Here is an 11,299-nt window from a genome sequence, read left to right as displayed (position 1 = left end):
TACACAAAAGCACAGCTCACCTGAAGAACTGCCCTGCACTGTGATTCAGCTCTATGCCACACAGCCACGTGACCTTTTGGAAGTCCTCTGATTTACAATTCACACAAAACATTTCTGAACAGTTCGTGCAGCCAGGCAGCAGTTGAACTCTGTAGCACTGATCTTTGGAGATAGCAACTCCATTTAAGTGGCTGATGAAACTGGATTTTTAATGGAAAGGTGAAGCAGAAGCCAGCAGGCAACAGCTAAAAAAAATAGTTGTATCATGTATCAGTTTCTTGTAAACCCTTTCATCCTTCAGCTGAGCAGAGCAAGCTGAAGATAAGTGACTTGAGATACACATTTCCAGGTTCTTTTCCTTCTGGTTCTCAGTTCTTTTCCTTCTGGTTCTCAGCTTGAAGTATCCTGCAGCTACCAGGGCTGGGAGGTGTCTGCAGCTACACACTTCCCACCCAGGCCATACCTCACCTTCCTTCATCAGTTGCCTGTTCAGATAAAGAGTTTCTACATCTACGTTCACAATTTTAATGTACCTGAGATATGATAAGTCAGAAAAATCTTTCAAGAGAAGTCCACAGCTGCTAGAACATTGTTTTATTGTTAGTTCCGCACAGACCCTTCAGCACATAAAAATAATAATCTGTTGAGTACAGTGATTCAAAAGTCTGTTTCATGGCTTCTCAGGCTGCAGATTTCTCTAGCAGCACTAGTGCCTGAGGCCACCAGCCTCTGTAAGCATGGAAAAAAAGCAGAACCCAACTAAAACCCAACAGAAAGAACTTGTACTAGGACATCAGGTTATTTCAAGCCCACTGATGCCCTACAGTTCAGGTCTTTATATAAATATAGCAGCAGAGGCACCACAGTGTCAACCTGAGAGCCATAGCAGTACATTAACCAGTAGTAACAGCAGCATTGCCCTCTGTACTGCGGGCTGTGGGCGAGGCACAGGGAACAGATATGGCTTTAGGGGTTACAAGCAAATGCTGGAAAAGCACTGGCAACCTTAGTGCCACTGCTGGGGAGGTTAACACTGAGAGATCAACACCACTGAAGTTTAAAGGGCAGGCAGAACTAGACACTGTTAAAAAAAAATTAACTTAAGATTAAAACAAAAACAAAAACAAAACTCTGAATTTCTCTACCTTCAGAAAGTCAGCATTGCCTGCAGGGTAAAAACAAAACACTCCCTTGCTGCCCTCCAAGGAAAAACGTTCCATCCAAAACTCAACCACCAAGTTCAGCATTAGCAGCCCTGAGCAAAAGCACGTGAACTTGTTTGTAGCATAAGGCTTCTATTGGTAACACTTAAATAAGGACTAAGAGAAGGGGGAGCAAGGAGAGGAGCCATCCAAAACAGAGTCCCAGTTGGAAAGCGTGATACCATCCCAGACTGCTGCAGGGAACGGTGGTTGGAGGCACTGCAAAACATCTGAGGCAGCAGCCTCTAGCCTACACAGGAGAAGGAGACTTTGTGCCTCTTGGCAAGAGGTACTGTAGGGCCTTAATTCCCTAGTTTTTGGAGAAACACTCCCTAAATTCACAGAAACTGGCTTCCTGGAAATGTGTGTTGCTAAGGTGACAATGTAGATAGAAGAGAGCAAAAATGCAGTGGGAAAAAGACTCACTTCTGCATTTTCTTGAAATGCTCCACTGCTAAGTTCCTCAACATCCTCTGGTCTCACTGCTGGAAGAAGGAAGAGAGCCAGCAAGATGCAACGATCATCCCTCCAAGCAGTGCAGCTCCTGCCAGTCTGTTTCACTCTCACATCTGACTCGCGTTTTGAAAAACTCCTTAATAAGTCTCTGTGCTTCTTCCTTTACTGCAAGAGAAGAAGCACCCCCTTTGACATGATACTTAGACATGTACCCCCTCTGCAGACGTCATGTCATTGAGGATCCAAATAACCTTAGCTGTGGTCTCCACAGCTGCCAACTCACCGGTCTTGCGAGCAGGGTTCTGATCTTCAGTCAGTAAGTGAGACAGGTGCCGAGCAAAGCCCTTAAACAGGTCCTGCAGGGATGGGGAGGATAAAGAGCAGAAAGGAGACATTAATAATTTCACCAGACTTATTTCTGCATTTGTTCTGCCCTTAGCATAGACTGGCTGTAGCACAAAGCATCCACAGATTTATACTGATTTATACTACAGGACTGCTACAAGCCTGCAAACTCACCTGACCCTTAGTGCTGGAGGAGCACATGCACACACATGCTGCCTTGTAGAATACATCATGTAAACCAGACCAAAACTCAACTTCATCTGCTGCCACTCCACAGCAGATTTCCTAAAATCTTGCTAGTGTTTGGTATGAAAACATGAGCAATAACAAGTGCAGGACTGACAAGATACCACTTTAAATTACACACAAATCCTTTCTTGCAAGAGAGGAATTGCTGCACCTAGCCACCAAAAGAGCACACACAAAGACATGACCTGGAAATGAAATGTGGTACCATTTCATATTTCCCTTCTCAGAGCCCCAGATCATTAGGGAGATGCAGTCTCCTTCTGCTACAGAAGTTGTTGAGCTGTACCTACCTTGGAAGCAAATTTGCCACCCTTGTAGAATGGGGTCAAATATTTCACAACGATGTCTGCTGTCTCTTTGAGGGACATGCTTTTGGTCACAGGCTCTATGGTCTTGTTGGCTCCTTCTTTATCACTCTGCAATAAGTTTGGATCAAAAGTCACCTTCTTCTTTGTCAGACCCACACTTTTGCTTTCTGGCTGGGACAGAATAGATGATTTTGCTGCTGTCCGCATCCGCTTTGTTGCAGGACTTTCTGTATCCTGGAGATGGGACAGAAGAAAACCAAAATCACCAATTCCTGCATCAGTATTCTGAGAAAATGAATCTTTGCAGCATCCTGCAGGCTCTTCCTATGTGAATACCATGCAAGGAGTCCATGCAACTCCTTCTTGGGAACATTAAGCTCTGCAGACATAATATACTTTCTTAGACTGGCTTTGAAAACACCCTTTAAGGCTACTACCTATCTCTTTGTGCTCTTATTAAGGCAGCTAATTGCAAGACCCTGTTTTATACAGGAAAGGCTGCCAGGAATCTGCCTGGGATGTTTGCTGAGATTATATTCCTCAGGAAGAATCAGCCTCTTCAGAAGTGCCACAGCCCTGTTCAACAACAAAAAAGCAAGAAGAAAACAGCACTGTTCATTACAGACAGCTCCTAGGCAGTCTTGGATGCCAAAACAAGAAGCAGAGACTGACTGTCAAGAAAGGCTGTGTGCATGATTCACTTCTGAGTAGTCCCATGGGCCACTGAGATGTGGTTGTTCTCAAAACTTGAGAAAGCAACTTTCTAAATATAGTTAGTTACAGATCTAGAAAGGGTGGAGAGTTTCCCCAAGGGCAGCCCTTCATTCCAGGCAAGCTATCAGCAAAAGGTACAGTCACAGAAAAGATGAAACAAAGCAGAGTGGAGCAGAAGCTTTCCACTGCAGTCTGAACTGCTGGCATTGGTTCTGGGGGCAGCAGGGTGACATCAAGAGGCAGCTCATCAACAGTTCTCCTCTCCACTATAACTGTAGTTGGGCCATCCCCAGGTAAATAATGCTATCAGGTGAAGATCAGACCAGGAACATCACTCCAAGTGAGAGCCTTGGCACAAGGTGAGCAGAAATAGTCAAAATCAGCATACAATAACGTCTTACCTCATCTGATCCTTGTCGTTTCCCACTCTGACCTTCCCCAACAAGAGCTTGTTCAGTTTCTGTGACACTTTCAGCAACACTAATGGAAAGAGTGGAAAGAAGGACAATTTTCAGTGGCCAAGAAATTCTCCATGGTAAAGCAGGAAGTTCCCTCACCAGCTTATAAATCTAATATGGATTCCCAGTTCCCAAGGCAAGGCTGGCAGGGCCTGCAGCTAACTAACAGGGCAACACAGAGAGGAGAGAGATGGAGATTTTACCTCGATACATCAAGTTCTTCCTGAAGGAGTTTAGATTCAGCAGCCTGCTGGGTCTTAAAGTCCTCCTCCCTCTCAGTCAGCGTTCTTTCTGTCTCTCCCAGCTCCTCATTCTCCCCCTGGGACTGTCCTGTCATATCTTCTCCAGAGGCATCTTTGTTTTCCTGTGGTATTGATTTCTCTTGACATATGCTTTGAGAAGAAACCTGAGGTAGCGTGCTTGCAGTACAGCTGACATCCTCTGTTGAGCTGCAACTTTTGGCTTTAGACCCACCTTTGGAAAGGGAGAAGAACTTGGAAATATCCTGTGATTCTTTTTTGGCCGCTTCTGCCAGCATTTGCTGCTTTTTGCTGGGTTTGGTCCTCTTAATAGGGCTATCCCCAAGGGCAGCTTTTGTGTCTGGACTGGTTTGCTGTTCCTTCTTCTCAGGAAGAATGACTACTACCTCAGCACTCTCACACACTGCTTTGGTTGCTCGTTTTTTCTTCTGGAAAACAGTGGATTTTGTGTCCAGTTCCAGATTGCAGTTGCTGTTGTCTTGTTTATTTGGACAATCTTCTTTTTTGACAAGTTTTGTATCGCTATCTTCCTGGATCTTCAGCAGTTCTGAAGCTGTCTTGAACAAACCGGACTTCTTTGGAAAGCCAGCTCCCACACGCTTGGGTTTGAACTAAGTAGAAAGGAAGGATAAGATATTTATGACTTTTGTGGTCTGTGTGCAGAACTCTGAAAGGAGACAAGCTTATGAGTACAATACACTGCAGTGCATACAGCTGTAAGTGGTGGATGACTCTAAAATTGACTCATCTTCATGACCATGGGAAATGGATTAGGCCAAAGTCATAGCTCCACAGTAAGGAAACAAACTGCATCTTTGGTTAGAGTAAGATCAGAAAAAGCTATTTATTGTACAGCCTGCACATAGGTTCTCTAATAGGAACCAGCATGACTAGTTGCTTTTACCCCAAAAACAAAAGGTAGATAAAGGAATTCCAGTCTGAGTATATACCTATGGACATAAAAAAACTGTAAAACAATCATGAAAAAGCAGGTAGATAAGACATATCTCATCTATCCCATCTGTGCTCACTCACCGAGTAAACTTGGGATGCAGGGAGGAAATCCTCCTCTGCTGGAGACTCAGATTTTGTTACTGAGCTACTGCTGCCTCCAGTTCCTGACCCAAAGACTGAGAACAACTCTCCTTCTTTTGATGCTTTGTTGATTTCTGCTACCTGAAAAAAAAAAGAATAGAAACAAACTCCTAGTGGCCAGAAAGAACAGGAACATCCTCAGTGACTTATGGCAAGCAGCTAACCTAAACTAAGACTTCTCTGTTGTCAGTAACAGTCTGAAGAATTTCCCATTCCCTCTATTGCTAGACTTAGAGGATACCTGGATAAGCTTGCACTGATAAATAGGTTTCTAAAGTCTGTAAACTCATAGGCTGCAGCCAATAAGGATACAAAACGAACATAGTTCTGGGTTCTCCTGGAAACAAAACCAAGAAGAGAGATCTGGAAGACATTCAAGGCAAAGAGGAGTTTCTCCTTCACCTCTCCTACGCAAATACTACTCTATTTCCCTTTGAGCTGAGGCCACACCACATAAAGAGGCAAGGGCAAGCAACAGCAGATGTTAGGCCCTACCTTCTTTAGCACAGCTGCCTTGTATGAGTTAGCCATTTTACTGGTTCTGAAAGCTTCATACTCCAGCTCCACCGCACAGGCGTGAGGGTCTGACCTGTAACACAGGCTGGGGTGATTTCTGGCAAGACACACTTCTAATCTGCAAAGGGAACACTAATGCTTAAGCATCTCCCTGACAGTACAAAGTTTTCTACTTCTGATGCTTTAAGCCTTACGTGATGCAGTAGTGACTTGGTGGGAAATGGAAAAGGTGGTGAAAACAGATTTAAATTGAAGTCCTGTTCAGCTGTTCTGTTTGGAAGTACACTATCCCCATCTTGTGGGACAAGGAGGAATTGTGATCAGGCTGATTTAGCAGAATCACACATAGGAATCCTTATGAAGGACGCTGTTAAGTGAAGCTACATCCTTAGATCAAATAAAAAGTCATTCTCTGAGAGCAGTAATGTTGCTTGGGGAAGAGTAAGCCCTATGTAAAGGGACTCAGTACACTATCCCTTTTCTTTCATCTCATACCATTTTCCTACTGCTGTTGGAACCTCTTGGTTGGCACTCAAAGCTTCTTCCAGTATCTTCAAGCAGTGTTCCCGTCCCTAGGAAACACAGGATTCTCAGACATGCTGTACAAAAATCACAGTGCCCCTGGGACTTCTATCCCTGAAGGAGTTAAGAACAGGGAAGGCAGAATCTTTGTTCTCCTCTGCAAATCAGCAAGACCGAGTTAAACGGCCTTTCTTACCTTCACTGTCAGCTTAGAGATTCTTCTGCTGAAGGCATCCTTCAAGGGGCAGTCTGCACCTGCACACAAGAGACATTTAGAAAAGGCATTGTAGGAGGGCTGGGGCTGACGAAGAGTACCACAGCTTTCACAAGGAGGGTGCCAATTCAGCACTGCTTGGCCTGTTCCTTCCTACACAGTGATGCCAAGAACCACTACCACCCCAGCTCAAGGCACCCCAGCTCTTAGGAAAAAAAAACAACCAAAACTAAAGAAGCTGAATAGAGCAACATGAACCACCAGCTATTCATTGACAATAGTGTAAGACCTGTGTCGCCAGACAGGGTTCCAAGTATCACAGATACAAATGGCAAAGTTTTTCAAAAGTTGCCTTATAGTCCAACTTAATACTGCTGCATAAACACTGTACAAGTAGCCTAAAAGGTCAGCTTAGACAACACGCCTTCTTTTTGTCTCTTTTAGGAAAGTTCAGAAAGATGCATTCCATATCTTCACCCCAACCAAAGCTAAACTCTGATTCTCCTCCTCCAGCCAAACTTTCACAGCCAAAAGCCCAACCCCTGTGCCTAGGGATTGATACCCCCAGTGCTGATGCTACATAAATTACATGCAGCTGCAAAATACAAGGCTTCCTTTTCCCAAGGAGAACCCATTATAAATAAAAAATATTTACTTGGAGGAACAAAATCTTCTTTTTCTGGTTCTTTGCCCTGGAAGAAAAAAAAAAAGGGATCAGTGAAACATTTCCATTCCTGCAACACACATGTAGGTCTAGAAACACAAAAGACAAATTTTTATCCCCCTGTAGCATGGAAAAATAATGTTGAAGTTACAAAGGTGCTGAAAAGGCAGCAAAATAGGGAGAAGGACAAAGGATGAGAATCAAAGCCAAAAGTTAGTCTTTGCTATAGGAATATGCAAGAGGGTGAATAGGGAAATCTGTTTTTACTCCTATCAGAGTTGCTAAAGGCAACAGGATCCTTTTGATAAGCACTGCAGAGAGGCAAGCTGGACTTCTTCACATTATGAGACTGGCCCAGAATATGGAGAATGTCACAAATGCAGAGGTAATCAGTAAAAAAAAGAACAAGCAACAGCACAATGCAATAATTTACTTTCATTTAGTGCCAGAAAGCCTTTATATCTATAAGACAAGCACACAGCATAAAGACTATATCAAACCACCTGTGAATCTCTTACAAAGCTACACCAACTCACTCTGCGCAGGCTCATCTGCTTCTTGTAGAAATTGTCCCACTCCCGTTTCCGACTCTCTTCATTGGCTTCATCCCCATTCCCACTGCTTTCTTCATCATACCTGGACAAGGAAATAAAACAAGAGGCACAAACATTTCTGTAGACATAGCATTAATCGGGGCACAGGCCTGGATCATCCCAGGGCTTACAGAGAAGATGCATTTCAGAGCCTTTCTGAATGAGCCGTTCTTAGCTTTTAGTTTCACTACCATCTGACAACATGGACTATAGCGTTCATGGGATTTATTGATTTCATGAAACAGGAGCAGATAAGTAGTGCTCTGAGAATGGAGGACTCCAAAAGCTCTGACATCTTCTGCCACAGGGCTGAGCAGTTACTGCTTTGGGCCATGTACTCCATCTATCAGTTATTACTGCCTGTGGAGCTTAGATGACAGGAAGGGTGTAGCATCTATTCCCCAGCAGTACCTCTCAGGTCCTGAGATCAAACACAGGCTTAAGTCACAAGTACACCAGTTTTGTCTGTCTCAGCTGGAAGTGCCTGAAGAACAAGGGCAGCATTCTGAAGCTGTTTAAGGAAAAGCAGAGGGCTAGGCCAGCCGACAGGACTTTCATGGGCAATGCAAATGGGAAAGCTTGCATCGTGACAGAGCAGCACAATAGCCACAACCCAACCAAAGAACAAGGAGAACAAGGAGAACATCTTCACACTTCCAAGCTTTTTACAGAATAAATCATGTTTCCAACTGCACATCTTCTTTTTGCTGTCAGCCTGATGGAAACACTAAAATCTAGCAATCAGCAAAAGAATTTGATGCTGGCAGTCTATTATATCCACAGTGATGACTAAGTCCTGTCACTGGTGCCCCATTCTGCTTGCCCAAAGACAGCAGCACTAAGCCAAGAATGAGTTCTGGATCATATCATACTTTGCTGTCATGCTGGTCTCAATTTAAACATTCTGAACCTTGTGACTCCAAACAGAGCTGCGCCCATTTGCTCCTTCCACAAATGTCAGGCTGGTCTCTTGAATCAATTACCTTTTGCAAGGCAAAGCTTAGGTCACTCAAAACAGCTTTTGGCTCTCTGGAATATGAATCTGATCCAGGGCTGCCAAAGTGTGTGGAAAATGAAATTCCAGCTCCTGCTGCCAGGAAGTTACAGGAAACTGCCATCACACCGAAACATGTGCTGAAAATAGGAGTGATTGGGCCTGCAGCTGGGAGATGCTCCCTTTTCTCTGATAGCTCCTAAGAACTGGGTTTGAGCTACCAAGTACAGACCTGCTAAAACCTCCACAGCCTCTCCTTCCCCCTTCGTACAGCTCTGGGTCATAGCTGTCCCACGAGGATCCTGTGGGCCCGATGCAAGTTTTGCTCCAGTTGTTGCTGCAGCGCTCCAGTGCCTCCAGCTGCCTTTTCACTGCCTCTGGGTTCTTGCAATAATCACAGCACTTATTGCAAGGTGGAGTGACATCACCAAAGTACTTCGCTATGGCAGCATGACGACACCTAGGAGACAAAAGGAAAAAGGATCTGGGGATTACTTCCATTGAAGAACTCCACCCTTCAAGTGCAAGTTGTCATGTGATAAAGACTTGGTTGTTTTTTTTTTTTAAAGAGAAGTCTATTCTAGCAGGAAACTGGACTTCTGTGCCTGGTATTTTGCTTACGGATTCTGTGCCTTCACTTCCCCACGTGTAAAACAAACAGTGGTGTCAATCTGTTCTGATAAATGCTTTCAGATCTTTGAGATCTACAAAAGGTGGAATGGATGGAATATGCAGTTCTTAATTCTGTATCATTGGCCATCAGAAGATGACACAGATTTCAATCACAATGGCACAGGTTGCACAGAGAGGTGGTGGATGACCCATCCTTGCAGACAACCAAGGTCAGGCTGGACAGGGTTCTGAGCACTGATGGAGCTGTGGGTGTTTCTGCTCATTGCAGGGGCTGGGACCAGATTACTTTTAAGGGTCCCTTCCAGCTCAAACCGTTCCATGACTCCATGATCAGTGGCCAGTCTGGGGAGAGTCCTACATGTATCTCCACGTGCTCACACATTGCACAACAAGCTCTATCAGCTTTAGCAAACTAGCCATTTGAAGACAATTAAATCCTTCTTCCAGCAAAGATTTCTGGCAGACATCAGTGCTTTGGGACATGTAAAAAAAAGTTCAGTAACAGATATACAATCATTAGCAACATGGGCAGGAGGCCATTTCTCCTCTGAAACACTCCCTAATTTAAATGAGTGAAGATACTGTTTTTGCCAGAGGAAAAAGAACCAGAGCAGCCACTTGTTTTCAAAAAGCTGGAAGAATTTAGAGGAGCTTTTCAAAAGTTGGGTTTCACAGCAGAGGTGGCCGTGGTATCTTAATCCAAATCCCAGCACCAGACACCCAGAAACAAAATCATGCAGTTAGAGATAAATCCTGCAGTCAAGCAGCAACATGAGAATTATTTTACTGCAAGGAAGATCAAAGTGGAGATTTTGCTCCTGAACCGAGGAGTGTCTCAGCTGGCTTACCAACTTTGTGTGCAAAAATTGAGTGACAGAGAGGAAAACCAAGAGAGCGTACACTTCATTTATTCTTATTCAAACCCTTTGAGAACAAGTCTGAGCTTGCCAGCAATCTGACTAACAAACACAGCTTGTGAACTTGCGTGCATTCTTCTGGGCCAGCGTAAGTGCATGTGTACATGGCACAAAGAAGGCCTGGAAGGGTCTGCAGTGGTGGCTGGCTCACCGTTCCCATCAGTTCCCTTGAGCTGGTGAGCTGGCCAAGCAGATGAGCGGGGAAAGCAGCAGCTCACAGTTGCCAAGCAGGGAAATGAGCATATGCTGAAGTGCCCAGGGCTGGTGCTGCTCAGGTGAGGGCTGCAGCATGGTGACGTGCTGCAGGGGCCGGGGACTGAAAACCCAGAAAGGCTCCCACAAAGCTGCCTTTATATCAGTGGCACTGACTCACTGGTGCCTTGAGCACGAAGAAAGAGCTCCTTTCATATATTGGGGAGGGGTGGGGGGATTGGGATGGGGACGACTCATTTGATCCCCTTGTTCTCCTTTTCCAAAAGAACTGCTGGTGCAGCCTGTCCTGCTGTTACCAGACAAACTCCAGTTCAAATGAAACTCCTTCAGATCAACATGGCATTAAGAAGCATTCTTTCTTACAGTGTCGGATGCACGGGGGATCTTTCCACCTAATGTGCACGTCTGGCACAAAAGATCTTCAGCTTATATGCACTACTTGTGTTACATATGTAAAGGTTTTCCTGATAGCACATACATATTCAATACTTTTCCCTAAAGTTATTTACATAGGGTTCTGCCTCCTTGCACATACTCAGCCTTTTTGTGGAGGGGTCTCGGTGTGCCCTTGAGTTGAACTCTTTTTACACCATTAGGGACAGAAGGTTCCTTTTTGTGTGATGCTTTGCTGATTGCATCACCAACTACTGGTTCTTCTCTTCAGACTGGCCTTGTGGAGGTGCAGGAAGGAACCTTCTGCTGCAACATCCCCTAGTTCTACTTTTCCTAAAGAACTGCTGCTGTGGACTGTCCTGCCAGTGCTATGCGACTATAAAAGTATCAATGAGCTGTCGGTTTCACCCCAAAAAAACAGGAAGGTGTTCTTATTACTTCCCATCTCTCTCTCAAACACACACTGATCTGAATTAGAGTTAACTGAGGCATACAAGAGTGGTCAGGTCTCTCCCATTCCTACACAGCTTACCGGGCTTATGCTGGGGACAGA

The 11,299-nt window shown here is 44.6% G+C and overlaps 1 protein-coding gene across 1 annotated transcript; it reads right to left on the bottom strand.

The window, feature by feature from the left end:
* Positions 1 to 579: 579 nt before the first annotated feature.
* LOC100544199 (ATP-dependent DNA helicase Q5) lies at positions 580 to 9,050 on the bottom strand (the record flags this gene model as incomplete). Its single annotated transcript, XM_010721365.1, is given in 12 exon segments — positions 580 to 1,823; positions 1,942 to 2,014; positions 2,543 to 2,794; positions 3,676 to 3,754; positions 3,936 to 4,603; positions 5,028 to 5,168; positions 5,583 to 5,676; positions 6,099 to 6,175; positions 6,322 to 6,380; positions 6,995 to 7,031; positions 7,540 to 7,639; positions 8,823 to 9,050. Coding segments are annotated over 12 exon segments (1,909 nt in total), but the record flags the coding sequence as incomplete, so codon positions are not given.
* Between the last annotated feature and the right edge of the window lie 2,249 nt (positions 9,051 to 11,299).

Source organism: Meleagris gallopavo, chromosome 20, assembly GCF_000146605.3.
Source record: "Meleagris gallopavo isolate NT-WF06-2002-E0010 breed Aviagen turkey brand Nicholas breeding stock chromosome 20, Turkey_5.1, whole genome shotgun sequence".
NCBI lineage: Eukaryota > Metazoa > Chordata > Aves > Galliformes > Phasianidae > Meleagris > Meleagris gallopavo.
The sequence above is the reverse complement of the archived record's forward strand: the minus strand, read 5'-3'. Positions and strand labels throughout refer to the sequence as shown.